Source organism: Gastrolobium bilobum, unplaced genomic scaffold (genome assembly GCF_033153095.1).
Source record: "Gastrolobium bilobum isolate Gb01-03AN ecotype WA unplaced genomic scaffold, APGP_CSIRO_Gbil_v1 utg20048, whole genome shotgun sequence".
In the NCBI taxonomy this organism is placed as follows: domain Eukaryota; kingdom Viridiplantae; phylum Streptophyta; class Magnoliopsida; order Fabales; family Fabaceae; genus Gastrolobium; species Gastrolobium bilobum.
Window position 1 is genome coordinate 353,142 of NW_026898170.1, and position 22,723 is coordinate 375,864.

At 34.7% G+C, this 22,723-nt stretch overlaps 2 protein-coding genes across 2 annotated transcripts; one reads left to right on the forward strand and one right to left on the reverse strand.

The window, feature by feature from the left end:
- Positions 1 to 493: 493 nt before the first annotated feature.
- Positions 494 to 2,522, forward strand: LOC133313523 (transcription factor MYB106-like). Its single transcript, XM_061514908.1, has 5 exons — positions 494 to 626; positions 802 to 931; positions 1,433 to 1,710; positions 1,840 to 2,346; positions 2,392 to 2,522. Exons 1-5 carry the CDS (start codon positions 494 to 496, stop codon positions 2,520 to 2,522), a joined length of 1,179 nt encoding a protein of 392 aa, XP_061370892.1.
- Positions 2,523 to 15,584: 13,062 nt separating this feature from the next.
- LOC133313516 (uncharacterized) lies at positions 15,585 to 17,069 on the reverse strand. The gene has a single exon (XM_061514898.1). It carries the CDS (start codon positions 17,067 to 17,069, stop codon positions 15,585 to 15,587), a length of 1,485 nt encoding a protein of 494 aa, XP_061370882.1.
- Positions 17,070 to 22,723: the final 5,654 nt, after the last annotated feature.

The window sequence follows — 22,723 nt, forward strand, 5'->3', positions numbered from 1 at the left end:
AAAAAATACCCTTAACCATTATTTTATATAAAAAAGAAAAGTCCAGTTAGACCTGTCAGTCATATAACTATACCATGTCGGTAAATTTTGCTAACATTATTAATTAATAGTGTCAGGTGTATAGACTAATTTGATAGATTTTAAAAGATAAAAAATATAATTATAGAATAAAAAATAAATCTCAAAAGTAAAATTAACTTAGAGAGAACATCTATTCCAAATACATAAATGGAAAAACATATTACGCTCGACTCGTTATGTAACTTTCTCTATCCCATACTGTTGGGCAAAATTAAGATAGAAAACCTCACTCACAAACATATTCGTACAACAGTACTTAATGTTTGTCCTCTATATATAACGTTGCTAGCTTACTTTTCCTTGAACTTGCCTTGTTCGTCCTACCATCTTTTCTTTGTCTTGTTCACTGCAGAAAACCTTCCAAAACACTAACCTCAACGTTCCATTGACTGGTTATAGAGCCTAAAAAAAAATGGGTAGGTCACCATGCTGTGAGAAGGTGGGGTTGAAAAAAGGGCCATGGACTCCGGAGGAAGACCAAAAGCTCATGGCTTATATTGAACAATTTGGCCATGGAAGCTGGCGTGCATTGCCTGCTAAAGCTGGTAATTATTTTATTGCACAATAATGTTTTTTTTTTTTCATCTATTTATTGATTAATTAAGACATGTTGTACATATATAGGCTGCTTAATCTATATATTTTTATGTAATATGGTGTGTTTTGAAGAAGGAAATTAAATAATGGGTTAAAATTAAGCTTCATTGTTAATTTTTTTAGGCCTTCAAAGATGTGGGAAGAGCTGCAGACTGAGGTGGACTAACTACCTCCGACCTGATATAAAAAGAGGAAAGTTCAACTTGCAGGAAGAGCAAACCATTATTCAACTTCATGCCCTTCTTGGAAACAGGTGAGCACACACAAGTAGTAGTAGAAACATTGAAACATTCATTCCCCCATAGACCACCATATAAAGCAAAAATAACAAAGCCTTTGCTTTATCCATATTCATTACATGGCCTAGCTAGCTAAGAAAGTTCATGACTAGTATAGGGATAATGTTATTATGCTTTTATTAATTATTAAAATTATTTTCTCGATTATTAGACCTTGAACTTTGAAATCTTTAATTAAGGAAAATAAATTCTTCATCAGTTGAACTAATAATTTTTTGCTATGGAAGTTTCAGAAGTAGAAATTTTTTTTGCCATTTTTAAACTTTTTTGTTTATAACTCTTAGAAGATCAATTATATATTACATGGAATATAAATACCTGGTTCAAGTTATAAGAGTCGTAAAAAATAAGAAAAAAAAGTTGTGAACATATAGATATATCATATATGTTTATATTTATATTTATATATGATTAATGTTTTTCTTGTTTTGTGGTTTGAATATATTGTGTGATAGGTGGTCAGCAATAGCGGCTCAACTGCCCAAAAGAACCGACAATGAGATCAAGAACTATTGGAACACACACCTCAAGAAAAGGCTAACAAGAATGGGGATAGACCCTGCAACCCACAAACCAAAAACCGATGTCCTTGGTGGCTCCGGGAGCTGCCAATCAAATGATGCAGCCAACTTGAGCCACATGGCTCAGTGGGAGAGTGCTCGTCTCGAAGCTGAAGCTAGATTGGTCAGAGAATCCAAGTTGCAAGTTCAGAACCAGCTTGGATCCTCTTCCTCCTCCACACAACCAATACCACGCCTTGTTCTTAACAAAATCACATCGCAACAACAACCATCGTTACCACCATGCCTTGACGTTCTCAAAGCATGGCAAAGTTCATGGTTGTTGAAGCCACAACCATCACCATCACCATCACCATCATCATCAACAACAACAACAAAAGACAACAACAACAACAAGATGATGATGCAAACCATGTACGCCATGATGCTATCCACTCATGACAGCCTCGAGTCTCCAACGTCCACTTTGAGCTTCCCTGGAAGTACTACTCTGCTTCCTATCTCAACCACCACCAACACCAACACAAACACCAACACCAACACCATTGGATTATTCAATGAAAATTTACTTCCTCTCAACACCACTAATGCCATGATGGATCAGTTTATGAAAAGTAGTTCAGCCACATGTGAGAGTAGTAGTGAGCAATGGAAGTATTTAACTAAGCAGAACCAAGAAGCAGAGGTAGGTGAAAGGAGAATGGACAACACAATAATGTTGAACTTGCAAGACGACGATGACATCATGACGGCTGTGGAAGCATTTAGATCATGTGCAAGTTACGACAATAATAATATTGTTGTTCCTAGCACTGTCCTCGTCCAAGAAGGCCTCAATAATAATAATAGTAATGATGATCATGCGCTGGTTTACGATTCCAATGATAACTTAGCTGAAGAAAACTTGGCTATCATCAACGGGAATGGAAGTTTCTGTAACGTGAACCTCGATGAGAATAAGCATTACTGGGATACCATACTTAATTTGGTGAATGATTCACTCTCTGGTTCCTCTGTCTTCTGACGTACCTATGATCATTATGGTCGACTTTTCTAGACTAGCTATTAGATATATATATATATATATATATATATAGGACCTAGGCTAAATAGCAATAATGCTATCTCTCACAATTTGTAACGGAAAATTATTCTTGACCAAAACATGCATGTTAGGCCTTAACTGTTAAGTATGAAAAAAAAAAAAACCCTCCTTATAATAAGCTTTGGCATTCCAGGATTTGAATTCACCCATTTTGTTGGGAATGTTGATTTCGGAGAGGTAAAATTAAGTTCATTTTATGCAAGAACTATCTATCTTTCTTTTTCTTTTCTTTTTTCATTTTCAGAAATTAACAGTATTATGCATTCGGTAGATAAGTAAACAATCCAAATTCAGCATTTTCAGATTTGGATTGTTTTCTTATCTACCTGTTATATTTGGAAAATATTTAATCATAGCCGACTCAAAGAATTGAAGTTTATGGAAATCTTGGAGAGAGTCAACTCGCCTCAAAGAAGTAATCAGTATTGGATTAGCTCCAAAAAAAAAGGGGAGGGGGGAGACTTAATTTATGTCTAATAGCTCTAGATTTTTATAGTGATAATTGGAATAAATTAATTAAAGAGGTAATAAAGGTTGAGTTAACTCCAAAAAAAAGGGACAAACTTAATTTATGTCTAATAGCTCTAGATTTCCATAGTGATAATTGGGATATAAATTAATTAATAAATATATATATATATATATAAATTAATTAGTATATATATATATATATATATTGTGTGTGTATGTGGATGATTAACTTATATATATGTATAAGGATAAGAAATCTTGAAATCTTACGTTTATTCTTAAATATTATTAATTCATTTATATCTAATAATTCATATAATTAATAAATTAGCTAGAGCACTTAGATACAACTGAGATCAAAAGCTAAAACTAAGAGAGTAATTTATACTTATATATATATATATATATATATATATATATATATATATATATATATGAGGTAGAATCCTTTGACACCGGTGTCAAATTTCAAATTTGACATCTCATCTGAGAACCATCATATCAAAAAAGATCAACGACTCTGATTTATAAGTAAGCATTTGACATCATTGATCTTTTTTGATCTGATGGCTCTCAGATGAGGTGTCAAAGGATTCTACCTCTATATATATAGCGAGAGAGAGAGAGAGAGGGTATTCATGTATCATGCGACGGTGACTGAACAATTGACAGTACGTAGCTAGGTGAAATTTTATGAAAGTTTGGTAGAATCATTTAGTAACCTGTGCATTGCTCTTTTATTATCATCATATAAGGACACTGATCAATTAAGCACTTCCATTGAAAATAAGGGTTGGTGGAATGTATCTACTTTCCTCTTACAATACATACCAACAGAAGGGTTTGATTTAGTAATGTCCCACCTGATGTTAGAGCCAGTGTCTAGCATAATAGACCGTTGCATTTTTTAACATTCCAGATTAAAGAATACGTAAAAATAAGTGATGCGGATTCCACCAAATGTGTCCTGTTATTGGATACAATAATAACTGAAACACACACTTATGATAAACTCAAAATTTGACCAGGTCAAGTCAAAATAAATTTTTTTATTCAATTTTATTAGCACAACATATAAGTTGTCTGATTTTTCGGACTAACTCGTCGAGTTTGGCCCGATGTAATATTGCTAATCTCATGTCAGTTGGGAACTTGGTTTGTACTGTTCTAAATTAGTTTGGGATCGTATCTGCGTGAGGTTAGGATATAGGTGTGCAGAAAATAAAGTAGGACCAAATGTTATCAAGTAATGAAAACTGTGCAAATGCGAGGAGATTTAGGTGTAAATAAACATGGGTGGCAATATTCTAACATCAGTGGAATTATGTTCTCAAAACACTATCCTAAAAGAGTCATGCAAATATATGTGAATAGTATTATTATTTAGGTAATGTGCCAGATGTTAGAAGACTATGAAGAAAAGATATGAAGGACACTTGGCTACGGTGAGGGATATGAGAGTAACCGAAATAAATCAGGAATATATCGTAGTTATGTGAGTTTCAAAAGTTTTTCCTGAAGAGCTTTCTCGTTTGTCACCAGATAGACAGAGATAGAATTTTCTATGGACTTGGTTCGTGATACTCATCCGATATTTATATCTCCTTCTTGGATGACTCCAATACAGCTTAAGGAGCTGTCTTGAAAAAAAGCTTTATTCACCTATTTTCTTTCCTTAGGGAGCATTGATATGCCTCCAGCATACAGAGGTTTCTAAGATAAAAAGAGCAAGAATTTGATAGTAATTCAGTGATAAACGTTATTATTTATGAGAATTATTGATAATTCGCATTTAGCACACTCTCACGGAATTTATGTGTTTTACAGGAGAAAAATGTGTGCAAAAGAGGACATCACGCTTACAACAATATGACCGCGCTAATCGCGCAACATTGGCGCAGATCGCGCCAAGAAAAAAAATGAAGTTGGTGAATCCCACTGCCTTCTCGCGTTAATCGCACGGAATTGGCGCGGTTCACGCGGATGCCACGCATCCAGTATCTTAGTGATCGGATTTTAATAAAAAAAGAGAGTCTAAATCAAATATTTGATAAAGATATGGCGAGATTTGAATTCTTTCCTATAAATAAGGGAGTAAAAACCTTAATTAGAAGGCATCTTTGACAGAGGCAAGCAGATTGATAGGAAAAAGGAGAACACCGGATACCAGAGTTGGAGATTTCAGAGAGAGGGGAGCTTGAAGGAGCTGAGCAACATTGATTCTTCTTCTTTCTTTGTTTTGTTTAAGCTAGTTATGTATGGCTAATTTTCTTTTGTAGTTAGGGTCATGGATCCGATGTGAACCCACTACTAGAAAATTCACAATCAGCGAGGGAAAAATTCCCTTGCAAAACAGCAAAATTCCCTTGCAAAAATTGTGTGCGACAGAATTTGTGAGGGATCACTGTCCCTTGCTAAAACCCTCGTCGCAAATAAATTTGCAAGGGAAATTTGTCATATGACAATTCCCTCGCAAATTGCTACGAAAAGGTTCCCTTGCAAAAAATTAAATTTCCCTCGCGAACAACAGACCTATCTACAGTGTTTTTTCGTCGCAGATTGCGACGTAAATTGCGAGTATAATTTCCCTCGCAAATTTCTGTAGCAGAATTTGCAAGGGTTGTATTAAATTTTCGTTGCAAAATTTGCAAGGGAACATTTTGATTTTCCCTCGCAAAAGGCTACGAATTTTGCAAGGGAATTTTGAAAATTTCTGCCACAAATTCTGGAATTAAAAAAAAATGTATTAAACTTTTGTTAATTTTCCTGTAAACAACAAGGATTCCAAATGAAAATAAATACATAAATTGAGCAATAGAAATCCAAAAAAATACTGGATAAACAATTAAATTAAAATTAAATAGTATATCAACAAAAGTGAACAACAACAACCATCAAATCTACAACTAAAATGTCTCTAAAGTTCTAAACAAAATAAAACATACAAAAAATATCTGATACATCTCTGAAGTCCTAAAAGAAGTAAAACATACAAACAACAATTAGTATGCCTCTAAAGTCCTAGCAAAGTCATCATCATCATCAGGGTCATCATCCGGCGCCGGTCCCTTCGACTTGTTGCAGTTGGCTTCCTTGTCCTGCATTAAAAGTCGGAGTTGTTCCTGCATTTGTTTCATAATGTCAGCTTGCTGCTTCATAAAGTCCGCTTGCTGAGTACTTAGCTGCTCTGTCGCAGCATGCAATTGCTCCTGAATCTAGGAGTGGGACACCCTCATCCTTTTAAGCTCATCTGCAAATACATTATTATAAACAGTAAGTTAAATGTTTAAAATAAAATATTAATAAAATAGAGATTGAAAACATAAAAGAATTAACTATGCATTGAGTTTACCTGCAGAAACACTGTCAACCTGGGTAGAGGGCCGCTTACTAGGCTTCAGTCGGCTAGCATATCCTCCCAGCCCGACCACCCTTCCTTTCTTGTTGAATCCATCTGCAGTTGTAACCAGCATGTTCCCATTATCGGAATAGGAGGAGCTGGATTGACCGTCTGTCGCCGCCTGTGCAGACATCTCCTCTTCAAGTTTTTGATAATTTTCCTGCAAGTAAAGAAAAACCAGCACACATATGGACATGTAAAACATGACATAAACCATCATAGAAAAAACAAACGTCAAATAATAAATGATCAAACCGCTATTAGCTCCGCTCCGGGGCCTAACCATCGCCTTTGACCAGCTTCAGGCTGCTGGGAATGAGTTCGCTCGAAGGTAGCCCAATCAACCTTTTCAGGCGGCACTTCTCCAGAAGCCTTCTGGAAATACAAATGAAAATCATTAATTCATTAGTTGCAAGTACGAATTGTTGAATACCGAACTAGAAAACAATTTATACTTACTATCTTTTGTCAATGCTTGCTGATTGGAATCGACCCTCCAGCATATGTGGGTGTGTCCTGCTTGGCCCTATTTTCCTTATTTTGAGCAGATCTCTTTTGAAACTTAGGACAATTTTTCTATTTTTCTTTCAATTGGATTTTGAATGATTCACTACACCATGCATTTTTGCAGATGTTATATCTTACTTTATGCATTTTATCTGCGAACATTGTGGTGGCTCTGTGATGCCAAGCTCTTGCCAAGTTATGGCGATCCTTGGGCAACCACCTATAATGATTTTGTAAATTGCCAATTTTTTCGATTAGCACACAAATTGGTGACAAATGTGTAGTTAGTATACATTTTTGTGATAAAACATTAGCATTAACGAGATATACATAACTTACCAGGAATTCATTCATCCAACCAAGACGAGTTTCTTCAGGAATGTCTTTCCAGGTGCTCCATACATGTTTAAAATTACGGAATATTTGATTATCAATGAATTCCATGATCTCATCATAAAGTTCGAACCTGACAATATTAAATCAATTTATTTGATTATAACGATTGAGCAATGCTAGAAGCCACATTAGTACATTATTAGTAACAATTAAAACTTACTCTGTGGTGCCTAAAGGACGAACCCATATACGTTTAGTCTGTGGATCACACCTCCCCCACTCTGGCTGAAGTGCCGAAGCAGCATCTCCTACCTCGCTTGCAGGGGATGCAGCCTGCAAAAGGGAAAAAATGTTAAGCATTAAAAAAGTTAGTAGAGAGATGCTTAAAAGAAACTATAATATATATCTAAATCACAAAATGATGGTTTACTTAACCTGCTGTGTCGGCCCCATCGGGTCAGTGGGAGTGTGAGGAATACCTGCACTTCCCATAACAGAGTCGGTGGTAGATGGTGATGATCCTATCCCAAGTGGAGGGAGGGATGATGAAGCTGTACGACCTCTACCAGAGGGGGTAGATGATGTCGTCCTACCTCCTCTGCCACCACGGCCTGTAACTCGACCTCTACCGACATTACCATCACTACCAGTACGCCCATCCGTATGAACCATTTGTGAAAACTTATAAACATAATGCAAAAATATATATAAATATAATAAGTATGCAATACGACGTCTACCACTATGGCCATCCATTTGTCACTAATGGATGCATACACCATACAGAGATCCTAAAAGATAAAAAAAAAATTAATTTAATTAGTTTGATTTTACCTTGAATGAATTTTTCCATATCCTTATTAGAATTGATCACTCTATAATAGAGCTTTGAGGGTTAGAGCTCACAATAGATATATTGGAGTTTTAATTCAAACTGGAGTAAAATAAAAATTTGTGCATGATCTAGACATAGGCTTGTATGAATTGCAGACTTTTTAATTCTTCAACTTAATGCTTGATTCAAGAGGGATTACTAGGACACTAGGATTCTAATTGGGTTAAAGGGTTAAATACACTAAGACATTAGGGTTTAACTAATAGATTTGAGAAAGATGAATTGTTGAACCATTGAGTTAATTAATTATAAGAATTAATTCAGATTTCTAAAGGAGGATCAAAGGTCAAGTGCATCATGGCTACAGTTTCCTTACATTCTTTACTCATATCAATTCTTGCGTTCTTGACCATTCTTGAATGTTCTTGATATTTATGCATTTAAATTTCATTACTTGTAATTTTATTCAAAATCTATTTCATAAACCAAAATGAATTCTTCCAAATTAAGGGGACTAGTTAAAATAATAATTGGTGCATTAATCCTCGTGGGAACGATACTTTCTTATCACTTTTATTACTTGAACGATCAATATACTTGTCGTAATCGTAACAAGTTTTTGGCACCGTTGTCTGGGATTAATTACGCCAATATTATATTTAACTTTCGATCTTAGAGATTGAAATTTTATTTTTATTTTTACTGATCTAATTTCTCTTATTTTATGCGAGGTAAAGTTGATCGTGAATCTTTACAGTTTGATCCAGAAATCGAGAAGACTGCAAAGAAGAACAGGAAACTCGCCAAACAAAAGAAGCAAGAAGAATCCTCGAGTTCACAGTCAAAAGCAGAACCCGAGGTAGCTGGAAATAATCAGCCACATCCTAAAGAGGAGTTGATGGATTCGATCCTTACTCCTAATTTCACAAGACCAAACTCGAGTATCGCAAGACCAACAATTGCGGCTAATAATTTTAAAATCAAGCCGACATTGGTCACAGTGATTGAGCAATCTTAGTTCAAAGGAGAGGATACATAAGATCCTCACAAGTTTCTTAACAGATTTTTGATGATCTGTGACACTGTCAAGAACAATGAAGTATCTAAGGATGCATTGCGACTACGGTTGTTTTCGTTTGCTGTAACAGATGAAGCACTCAGATGGTTAGAGCAGTAACCAGCAAATAGCAGCAGCACTTGGGAGGATCTGGCTGCAAAATTCCTAGCTCAGTTCTTTCCAATGACAAAATACAACATGCTGGTGAATGAAATCACCAATTTCATCCAATCTGATGGAGAGACATTGTGTGCAGCTTGAAAATGATTCAAGGATCTTATGAGAAAGTGTCCCCAGTACGAGTTGTGATCCGAAGAAAAAGTTCGAATATTTTTCAATGGGATGACACATCTTCAAGAATGGTGGTCAATGGTACAACCAGAGGTTCTATCAGGCAAAAGACACCTACTCAGACTGTTGAGCTGATTGAGTCTATGGCAAGGATGGAGAATGAGAGTATAGCAGCTCAGCCGAAGAGAGGACTCCTTCAGTTAGAAAGCAATGATGCCATGCTAGCTGAACATAAGCTACTTTCACAACAGATGACTATTTTGAATAGCAAGTTTGAAAAGCTTCATCCATCTTCAAATCAAGCAAAGGCAATCTCATGTGAATACTGCAAAGGAGAACATAAAACTAACGAGTGCAATGTACTCGTGGGATCAGATCCAATCCAAGTCAATGGGATCTGGTATAATCAGATGAATCAACAAAATCCTCCAAGAAATCAGACTAATGCTATGGGGAACAATTTTAACCCCAGGTGGTAGAGAAAGTAAGGAAGGGAATCACTGGCTTATATTCTGCCTGGCTACCAAAAGCAGGATTAGATAATGAGTGCATTCTGCCACCAGTGCAATAATTTCACAATTATACAATCCATTAATCTGAAGGATGTGATTGTAGAAAGGGCTACATTGCTCTATGTACTGATGAGTGATAAGAACCTTGATATATCCAAGATCCTTTCTGATAGGATCCTCCATGTCATCACAGCTGGCAGAGGTGACATTAGATTGGCTCACTCCTCTTTGATTATGCACCTATGTATTCAAGTTGGAGTTCAAATATCACCAGAGAAGCCCATGGATGTGAAGGTAGCTCCAATAATGACATACAAGACCTACAGAGATCTGCTAGTAGAAGCAAGAAACAAGCAGATTATCAGAGCTGCAAAGCTACCACCATCTTCACTAATCACGAGAAGCCCGCATATGTGGCCACGTGAGCCTTATGGCCCACATCCAGAGCACAGAGGAGAACACCAGATTTTGATCCTAGCCTCCTAAGGTGATTTATGGTAAGAAACCTACATTAATTACAAGTTTTCATGGATTTTTGACAAATCTAGATTTTGTTATGTGTAAATTTCAAAAATACTGGTTGGTGTGGTTAGAGTGTTGAAATGATGTAGGTTCTTTTGTAAAATATGCTTAGGATTGGTTCTTGATGAAGGAAAAATTCAGAAATGACCATTTGAACAACCTTTGAAAAATTGCTCATGAACATGTGAAGGAATTTCAAAATTTCTGTTTTGTGAGACTTTGGATGGATTATAATGGTGTGTTTGGTGTTGTTTAATGTTATAGTGTTGTGCCTCGTGATTTGGTGGTTGAGGAACAACCATTGGAGGCAATACTTGTTCAAGACTAGAGGTCTTGAGTGACACCAAAGAAGGTTAGTTTGGTTTAATGTGTATACCTGATGTTGAACATGAATGCCTTTGTAAAAGATGCTAGGAAATTGTTCTTAATGGTGAAAATGGAAAGTAATCATCAATTGGTCACGATATGATTTTTGGTTCATGAAAAAGTATGGTTTCTTGTGATTTATGTAATGGTGTGAAATGTTGATGGAACTTTGTTGTATGATTGATGATATAGTCTTAAATGATGTGGATTGTTGGAGGAAAAACCATGAAAATAACACCTTAGGCATTTCGAAATTTTGGTCTTGAATAAGTGTATTTTCAAAGAGGGTTAACATGTTTAATGATGTTGGGATGCAAATGAACCTTAGTGTCTTCACAAAATGTGTTAAACATTGGTTCTTGACATAGAAAACAAATAATGAAACCATCATTTGTAACATTTCTAGAATTTTGAATTATGTACAAGTAAGGTTACTTGGGTTCTAAGTAATGTTGATGGTGATTGTGTTCATTTGGTTTATAGTGTGGAATCAAGTGAGCTAATGGAGAGAAACCAAGCCGTGGACCAATCAATGGAGCATGATCTTAAATCTTGAATGAACTAAGATTAGTGTAAGTCATCAAACTTTAGTTTTTGATGTTGTCTTCACTAGCTTTGCATTTGATGTGTAATGTGAATAATTGATTGCATTTTCACCTATGATTAGGTGTTGCTTGTGGCAAGTCATTTTGTTGATATTTCAAGCATATTCAAGTGTGGAAAGCTTACTTGAGCTTGAAGAAAGCATTGGATAGGAAGCCTTCTTAAAGTAAGCTTTCGGACCTTGAGATTTATCCCTTGTTTGTTCCACTATGCTCCGAGGGAGCAGTGCTTTATGTGTGGTGTATTTAATTGCACTGAAATATGGTATAATGTTTAGTTTGTGTATTTGCTTTGTGTGTTGCAAAAGACACGCCTGGTGATATGCTGCATAAGATGGACAGGCCTTATGGTGTGCTACATAAGATAGACACACCATGTGGTGTGCTACATGCCATGTGGTGCGTTATATAAGATGGACAATTTCTTATATTTTGTATGTTACAAGATGGATTCCTTGTATAATGCATACTTTATCTGTTCTCTGGTCAATAAGATTGATTATTTTATAAGCATTCATGTGATGACTGATGGATCAGAGGAATAACTTGATTGATATTGATATACATTGCATGTGTGTGTGTGTGTGTGTGTGTGTGTGTGTGTGTGTGTGTGTGATGTATTATCTCTATTTTATTACTTTTACACCTGAAGTGAACTTAGAGATGGAGGAATCCTCCAAGGACCCTTAGTTTATTGAGATTGTTGTCTCACCCCTTGTGGGGACTATATTTATGGTACTAAGACTGATGATGTTAGAGCATCAAGTGGCAAGAGGCCAATATAGAGTTTATTGCATATCATTAGACTGTGATGATCCATTTTGATGTACATGTTCTTACATGATGATTATGTATTTTTGAAAAGCATAGTGTGTACTTATGCATATTTTATACAAGACTTGTATATTCCATTTGGAAGAACATGTAATGAGATTTGTAATATAAACATTTGAATGTCGTGGTTTATGGATGTAATTATGTAAAGGACATTATGATATTTTGTTTTGAGATGTATGAGGTGTAATTCGAAAGCCTATGCAATGAATTGCTAGGTAATGGATTTTATGTAAATTTGATGTATCCATTATGCTTGTCAAAGATGAACCAATGAGGTTGTTCATTATTTATTATAGTATGTTGCTATTTATAAAAATTAATGTATGATTGCCAAATAGATAAAAAGTAAAGGCACGAAGCCTATTATGTATAATCCATTGATGGATTCTAGGTTGGATTAGTTGATAGTTGGATTGATGTATGGAATTTGATAACATTCTATTAGGTACATTTTGCCAAAGTGGGAATAATCTTTAAAGGCTCCAAATACAAAGGAGATGTCGTCCGCTTTATTCTAAAAAGACAGAGGTGTAAGAAAGCATCACATAGTTTTAATTGGGGACGGAATAATTGACGAATTGTAATACATTCAGAAATGAAAAATTTTATTCACGGTTTGGCATAAGACCAAATGTGGTTCAATTTAAGTTTAGCTTCCGTATTTATTTGATTAAATATGCTGCGCTTAATACCATACGCAGAATAATACACCGGCGATCAACGAAGTGTTACAATCTCTATAATTCTTCTAACATAATTTGTTATAAAAATATGCAATTAAATGAGTATTAATCTTATGTAGAGCAACTATTAGCCATAGATGAGCATTTATCTTATGCTATAAGATGTTTTTTTAGTGAATAATGTTTGGCAGGAAACTCGAATCTGACATGTGTGATTCTTATAATATTAAATTTATAATTTTATTACGTTTTGTGAATGATCTTTACATTACTTATTACATATATTTATATAATATTTATTATTTAATTACAATACCTCACAAACATTCTATTCAACAATTTTCACAAATGTGAGGTGATATACTATTCCACCTTGATTTTTCTTCATTCCTGTCTTGCATGTCACCTTGCTTCCAAAGGTGGTTATATAACAGCTTAGCTGTTTTAAGGAATGTTGTTCAGGTCCCACTGTATAGAAGAAAATATGTAACTGGATTCCCCTTTATCCTTATTGTACCGTTGGGATCTTCAAGCCTACTATGTTTCCTTCAGGGATGAGTCACTGTATGGATAATACCCTTGGCACAGGTACAGACCAAGCTAAGAGGTGTTTTGCCCAGTATAAGCAAGCAATCAACAATGGATAAGTAAGTGATAATATGACTCAAAGTAAATGAGCAGAATAACGATACATAAGATAACTTCATGGTGTGCCCATGGGGCTATTTATAACCGAGGGTGGTGTGCACCTGGTGTGGGTTGGTGAGAAGGGAGTCAACCTCCTTGGAAAACACTATCGGTGGCAGTGTTGGGCGTGGCAGGCGCTGCTGTTGTAGCAGCGCTGCGCCCTCTGTACCTGGTGGTGTCAGCGTGGGGCAAAGGGGGCAGTTTCCCCTTATGGCATTTGGGGCGAATGCCTTTGGGGTTATGGTCCCAAGGTAGGACATTTTGGTACTTCCTCTTGGGAGAGTCGCCCTGTTGGGAGCTGGGGTATCATCTCAGCTGGTAGGGCTGACGTGGGTGTTGGGTTGAGGTTGGACCCTTACCTTTGAGCTACAGAGTTATTAAGCCATCCAGAACACTTATGATGAGCTAAGGCAAGTAGGACTCCATGGCATGCGGGTCCAAGCCTGGCCCAAACTAGAGCAGGCCATCACAAATTATTATTTTATTATAGTACTAATTTTATTTTATTTTATTTTTATTGATAGAAATTTGTAGTTTTTCATTTTATGAAGCGACAAGGATTAGGATCCTATTATAAAAAAGACCATCATATTAACCAACCATAAGGTTGGGCAAGTTAATCGTCTAAATTGTTATGTTTTGTTTCGGATTTTTTTATTTATGAGATATTTTCAACATTTTTTTTGTAGATACGTTTGTTTCAGATTTTGAAAGGTGGGAAATGGCCGTTTGACCAAAAGAAAAACCAATTTATCTCGTGTAAACATACATGGGGAATCATGTTTTCCCATTTGCAGGGGTAAAAATGTAAACCAATCAAATAGTAAATGTAGCCCGTTTTAGCTCATAACTTAGTTTTCAAATCTAATATGGTGGTTTTTCGGCAGGAAAATTATTTCAGTCACTGAAATGAAATTCTAGAAAAAAGAGAATAATAATATTATATGTACACCCCCAAAATAATGAAACTAGACTTTCTTGTCTAGCCCATTACGGAAATGGGCCATAGAAGTCACACCAATAAGCTCATTTTCCTTTTGCTTGGAGAGTAAAAATATTTCACTACCGAGGATGTAAAATGAAATAAAAAATAATAATAATGAAATTTTACACCTGACAAAAAAGAAGGATGTAAAAATATAGACATTGTACATTGATTTATGATATGTGGTTTCATTTATGATATATAAATAATGATCAATTGACATTGGTGTAAACTTAACACATTTATTATATTAAGATTTTGATAAATCTAGAATTTAAACTATAAAATAATTGTTTTAAGATTATGTAAACCAAATTTAAATTTAAATAAGAATACATTTGTGATAAAATAGGTGATATTTCATATGTTGAAAAGCATATTATACATTGAATTTGGTAAAATCATTTTTTTTTTAATTTTTTAAGTAATATGTATATGTACTTTCAATCAAATAGTAGGTTTTGTAGTAAATTCATTTTATAAAAATTAACAATTAAAAGAAAAGGGAAAATGATAATATTAGATTTTCTGTCTTTCATATCTATTAATCAATGTTGTATTATGGTGACAAAGTTTGCATTTTCTGCCTTGTTGAAGTCACAGCTACCTATCAGTCATGAAACATGGGGCAAATCAAATGTGTTATCAGTATTGTTAACGTAGTTAGCTTAGTTGGAAGATTACTTGGGTTAGTTTGCTCACTCAACAATCGGTTACATTCTCTAGTCTTTGTAACACAAGAAAGTGTGTTCATCTGCATCAAGGCTAAACTTAATTAATGTAATCCAAACTCTGCGAAGAAAGAAATATCATGAAGAATTTAGATTCGCTTTTTAAGCCCCGTCCTAAAAACTTAGATAATTGATAACAGAACATGACATACACCTAGCTTATACAAGAAAACCTGTCCATCTTCTAAAACTCCTCATGTCACTCACTTCAGACACTGCCATTCCTATCCCTGCTCTTCCTCCATTTCCAACTCCTCTATAATACAACCTCCATTGATTTGCTTCTGTTCCCATTTGAACTAAACATGGGGATCCCACACCCTTATCATCCCAACAACCTTTATCTGATGGCTTTAGAATTGCTTCATCTTGAACCCTAACCCATTCCTTGAGTCCATCAGGAGAAATAGCCATACCAATACTCCTTCTCCCATCAGCATCAACACCTTCATATGCCATAACATAGTTCCCATTTCTCCAATTCCTAATCACACTTGTATTCATTACTCCAAACTCATCAAAAGAACCAGATTTTCCTCCTCCCATTATTTTCCCCAACTTCACCCACCTGATTCCATCCCTTGACCTTGCAAGCCCAATAGCAAAGTGCCCTTTTTCCACATCAAATGAATAATAATACATCCTGAGGTCACCATTGCAATGGCAAACAACTTGTGGAGATGAAATAAACAAAGAGTCCCACTCTTTCTCTGATCCAACATCAAACAAAGCTCCACTATGATGTTCTCCATCAATTCTAGCCCAATGCCTCCCATCTTGACTGACAGCCAAACCCGGTAAGGACTTGAGAATTTTCACACACCCACAATTTCCATAATTTACACCATCATTAATGAAATACCTATATGGATTTTCCAAATTGAATTCCAGAGAATTATCAAAAAAAATTACCTTCTCAGAGCTGTAGCCAGTGTAATAAAGCCAGTAAACAGCACTGGAAGCTCTAACCCATGAACTACACATAATCACCACCTCAGAAGGCCTAATACCCTCTGTATCAAATTCCCACCATTCCCTACCACAATTCATCACAAACCCCACACCTAAACTTGATCTAGCAGGTCCTCCCCCTCTCTCCCAGTGAACCCCATTACTTGAAATTGCTAAACCAATCAAATCACAAGATGGGTTCCCGCTAGACCTTCCATAATACCACATAAACCATCTCTCTTCTTCATCGCTGAGAAACCTCTTAAGCACTGGCGACCCAATTTCTGCACTGTCCCACGAAGTTGAAGGACCCAAATCAAACACCAACCCTCTGGATGCATATGATGAAGAAGATAATTGTGAAGAAGAAGAAGAAGAAGAAGAATTAGAAAATGCTTCACTTGTATCTGATTCCGAAGCCTTTTGGCATTTAGAAACTGAATCTTCACCCTTTGATTTGCTTTCTGTCTCACTGTCCGTGCTGGTATCTGGTTTTGTGGAGCAACGTGGGAAAGAAGGAATAATGTTGTTGCTACGGACAGAGTTTGAGGAATGTTGAAGTGCGAGCATGTTGGGTTTGGTCAACACCATTGATGGAGCTAAGGATGATGATGGGTTTGTACATGGTTGGAAAATGGAAACGGAAAGGGTATTGAAGGCTTTCATCGATGCCATTGATGATGCTGCATCCATGGCTGTATAATCTGCAGAGTGAACAGAACCTGTGTTGATGAAGTGAGCAATGTAAGAAGCTAAATTAATGGTGATATATAAGCACCAAGATGATGTCTTGATCAGTTCTGAAATTTGGATGCATAGGAAAGTCAGAAGCATGGATTGGTCAAAGACTAACCTTTTATTTGCTTTTCAACATTTGTTCGTTATCCGAAGTTCAAACCCTCACACTTTTCTTTTACCAGAAAAAGAAGTAACCAAAGAAGAACCTAAAACCTTCACTTTTGGATCCTCTCACGGAGAAAAAGCTGTCATGTGATGTTATTTGATCACAATCGTTAGTTGATAATGAGATAAGAAAAAAAATATACATATGGGTTTGTAGTAGATAATGGCTTTTTATTTTATTTTTTGGTAGTGTTTTTTTTATTCAACCTGAAAGATCGAACTCCCAACCTTGTTGTTACTAAAGCTTTGATATCATGATAAGTTTTATGGGGGTGTTTATCAACCGATGCAAATTGCGGTAACCGAACCGATAATCGAATAAATCAAAAAAAAAAAAAAATTGCAAATTGTAATTGGATTGGATCGATTTTCGATTTGGTTGGTGAAAATCGACTCAATCCAAATCGATCTAATATATTAATTCCTCACTACCTACTTGGGTCTTCCCCAATCATAGCGTAAAAAATTCTAAACTCAAGACTCATTAACCCATCAACTAAACTCAAGTAAAAACCTAGTCAAATCTCATCAGTCAAATTTCATCTGTGTAGAGCTTCATATCTCATGCTTCTATAATTCCAAAAAAAATAAAACTTTACAAAACCAATATATACAAAAGATATGTTATTTGCGCAATAATCATACAACAAATTTTAGGCTTTCAAAAAATCAAAAACTGATTCAATTCGAATTGAAAAAAATTGGATTGGATGGGATCATATTTGAAAAAAAAAAAATCAAATCAAATGGATGATTACATGATAAACCGAAGAGATTGGATTGGATCGGATGAATTTTGCATCCAAAATCGATCCAATGCAGCCCGCGAACACCCTTAATAAAAGCCACTCCAACTCAAAATCTTAAGGGTTTGCGTGAGGCTAAATTAATTATTTTATATCTCTCTAACACACCTCCTCACATAAGAGCCTTTTAGGCTTGAAGTGTGAATATGTCACAAGCCTGTTACTGGTTTGTCTTGTGCTGCATAAGTCCATTTTTTGTCTACCTTATACTTTTCTTAATTTCACCTAAAAATGAGGGCAGTGAGAATTGAACTCGTGATTTCATAGTCATTGAAATTCTGATACCATAATAAATATCACTTCAACCCAAAACCTTAAGGGGACGTTTGGTAGAGGAGATATTTTTTTTTACCAGGGAATCATAATTAATGGAAATATGGTAGAAAAGTAAGTTTATTAGAAAGTAAAACTGAGAAAAAAAGAAAATATAGATTTCATTGATTGGGTAATTCATTTATACACATGAGGCTCTTATATACAAGAGCATAACTAGAAAAGAGAAAGATCTAGAATATCTCAATTAAAATAAAATAAAATATTTACATCTCTAATACTCTCCCTCAAGATGAGGGGTGAATAACATAAACACTCCATCTTGGAAAGAAAGTAAATAAAAGTTTCATGGAACATCAACCGGAAAAATCGGTAGCACAGCAAATCAACTAGAATGATCATCAGTCTGAAGAGCTGATAACAAGATAGTGCAAGAATGGACATCAGCAAAAGAAGGAAAGGCTGGTATGGACATCGGCCACATAATATAAACGGTGCCGGGATGGACATCGGCTAAATCAAATGTTCTGAAATGAACATCAGCAACATAAACAATGCTCCCCTTGAATAAGAAGCCAAAATAAAGCCAAACAATAGCAAAATAAAAAAATCCAATAACATGACTAAAATAACAACGACAATACATCAGAAAAGAAAAGAAAAAATAAAAAAAAATCCATGAATGAAATTCATGAAAAAACTACAATGATGTATAAAATGAAAAATATTGATTTCATTAATTGGCTAATTCATTTGTACACATGAGACTCTTATATAGAAGAGCATAACTAGAAAAGAGAAAGATCTAGAATTTTTCAATTAAAATAAAATAAAATATTTGTATATCTAATACTCCCCCTTAAAATGGAGGGTGAATAGCATGAACACTCCATCTTGGGAAGAAAGAAAATAAAAGCTTCACGGAACATCAACCGGAGAAATCAGTAGCACAACACAGCAAATCAACTGAAATGATCATCAGTATGAAGAGCTGGTAAAGAGAATGTGCTCGAATGAACATTAGCTAAGGAAGGAAGGGCTGGGATGGACATCAGCCACCTAATATAAACGATGTCGGGATGGACATCAGCAAAATCAAATGTTCTGAAATGTACATCAGCAACATGAACAATGCTCCCCTAAATAAGAAGCCAAAATAAAGCCAAACAATGGCAAAACCAAATACAAGCCAACGACAGTACATAAGAGAAATAAAAAAATTAAAAAAAATTACATAATGAAAAATCCATGAATAAAATCCATCAAAAGCTACAATTATGTATTGCAATAAAATCCATGAGCTCCATGAATCTTCACAAACTTGCAAAATGAGAAGAGAAAGAAAACAAATAGACGAAATAAAAATATATCAGAGACCCAAATTGACAAAGCTGGATGACTAATGAGAGAGAGAAAAATGGCATGGGAATAACGCTGATCGAAAAAGAAAAGACCAAAAGAAAAGCCCGGAGAAGAAAAACGCAGATTTCAAATATGAACGATCTGAAATAGAAACAGTCAGAGAGATGGATGATGCGGCCGAAAAATGAGACACGGTCGGAGATGATGACTGGAAAAGAAGGAGACGCTGCCGGAAGAGAGAAGGGCATGGCCGGAAGAAGAAAAAAGCGGCCGGAGGAGAGAAAAACACGACAAAGGTCCATGGAGGTCCGACGAACAAGAAAGTGAAACAGATTTGAAAGATCTAGAAGCCGCTAGAGAAGATGACCTACAAAGAACATAGATCTGGGTAGATGGAACCACAGATCTGGAATGCTGCTAGAGAGATCTGGAAAACGCATGGAGATTTGGCGTAACTAGACCAGAGAAACAACGTGGAAGGTGCTGGAAAAAAAAAAGATGACCAGCAACTAATTTTTTTTTGTAGAAGAATATGCTGGAAAATCATGCAGGGCGGAAAGTGGTTGGAGAAAATGATTGAAAAAAAAAACAGATTTAAAGAGAAAAGAAGATCGATGAATAAAATACAAAAAAAAAATATGATTGCAGCGGAGCTTCCATTCATGGAGGATGAAAATTTGCTCTTGATACCATATTAGAAAGTAAAACTGAGAAAAAAGAAAATACAGATTTTATTGATGGGGTAATTCATTTATACACATGGGGCTCTTATATAGAAGATCGATGAATAAAATACAAAAAAAAATATGATTGCAGCGGAACTTCCATTCATGGAGGATGAAAATTTGCTCTTGATACCATATTAGAAAGTAAAACTGAGAAAAAACAAAATATAGATTTTATTGATTGGATAATTCATTTATACACATGGGGCTCTTATATAGAAGAGAATAACTAGAAAAGAGAAAGATCTAGAATATCTCAATTAAAATCAAATAAAATATTTATATCTCTAATAAAGTTTGATAGAAAATTTTTTAAAAAATTGTTTGGTTGACCGAAATATTACTGGGGTAATTTATTTAAATTTGCAAAGTCTATATTTGGTTGAATGTAAAATAGTGATGAGAAAATAGGTTAAATTGACAAAAATACCCCCATTATAAATTTTTTAAAAGAACCATTAAAAGTGAGTCTCTCTTAACATATCTTATAAACTTTTACTTATCGGTACTAATCAATGCAAATTTGTCACCTACCATCCCTCGTCCCTCTCCTAGTTTTTTTTATTGAGAAAAGTGTTTGTCATTTTAAATGACATGAAATTATGTCATTTTAAGAGAGAGATAGACACAAAAAAATAATTTTATTTAAATTTTAAATTAAAAACAACCATTCACTTTCTCTCTCCCATGATCTTCATTTTGTGTGTGTCTATTTCTCTCTTAAAATGATATAACTTATGTCATTTAAAATGACAAACACCAAACTTTTATTTATTGCTTCTTACAAAATTAAAACAACCATATTTTGCTATTTTGCTTTGTTTGAACTTAAAGTGCCCCTCCTTAAAAATCATGAATCCTTGACCACATCTTATCTCTTCCAACTCTGAAGATTTTCACAACAGTGGATAATATCGATATTATCTTATTTTCTTCTTTGCATATAAATGGACCAAAATCCCCAGTGCTGCGGACGAGAGCTCATTTTAAACGCATGAGGGTCAAATTGGTCCATAATTTTTCTCTCATTTTTTCACTTCTTCATTTATATCAAAATACTATATCTCAAATGAGTTTTTGGAACAGTAATAATCACCCAAAAATCAACACAAAAAGAGTTTTCTATACTTCCTAATCTCCTATTTTTTTTTTTTTATAAACTTATATCAAACATGATATTTCTCAATACCCATGCTCACTTCTCCATCAAACTCAAAATAAAATCTATACCAAATACATCCTAAAGGAGTAAGTATTGTCTCACAAGATGAAAAAGGTGAAACTAGTGTTGTGTACAATAGCGTTTACTGCAAAATTATAATCATGTTCACGTCGTTATTTATATAATAAGATTATTCTCCAAACAAATCATGCCATAAATCATTTGAAAAATAATTTCGATAATAATTTTGACTTTCCTTTGAACAATTGCTGTCATCAGTTAGTTTTACATCTCAATCATGTGCACGTATAAACATATTTAAAAAAATAGGTTATTCTACCTATTATTTTTTCTGCATATCTTTGCCTACCACCCTCTAACACCGTTGGATCAGAATCTCAACTACATTTATTATTTCTCTCTCTTATTGAGATTCTAATCCAACGGTGTTGGAAGGTGATAAATAAAGATATGCAGAAAAAATAATAAGTAGAATAATCTATCATTTTAAAAAATATATTAATGCTACAAGATTTTTTCTGGCCTGATTACCGTGTTATTATTTTTCAGAGTTTAAATTCAAGACTAAAATGTTTTTATGTCAAATTTCAATACATATATTTTCATTATCAGTAAATTATCTGTTAGTCCTCTCCTCAATAGCATGTTTTGTTGAAAAATTACGGACACGCTCCGACACGTTCGGACACGTGTCCGACATGCGGTTAATATTTGGGGACACGCGGTCAACTCTCGGACACGTTTTGACATGTTTTTCCGACACGCAGTAAACTGTTTTGGACACGCGGTCAACGCTCGGACACGTTTTTTTTTTTTTTAATCTTAATTTTATTTTTTTAATTAAATATAAAAGAAATAATTTATAAATTAATTTTTTCTATTATGAAATTTGACATAAAAAATTAATAAAGTACAAAAAATTATTTATATTATATTTATGTTATGAAATTTAAATATTTGATTGGTTATATGACTTATAATAGACTCTTATATGTATTAAGTATAAATTATATTATATATATTAAAAATTTTATTTAATATCAAAACGTGTCCCAACGTGTCGAAATATGATATTTTTAAAAATTAATGTGTCGG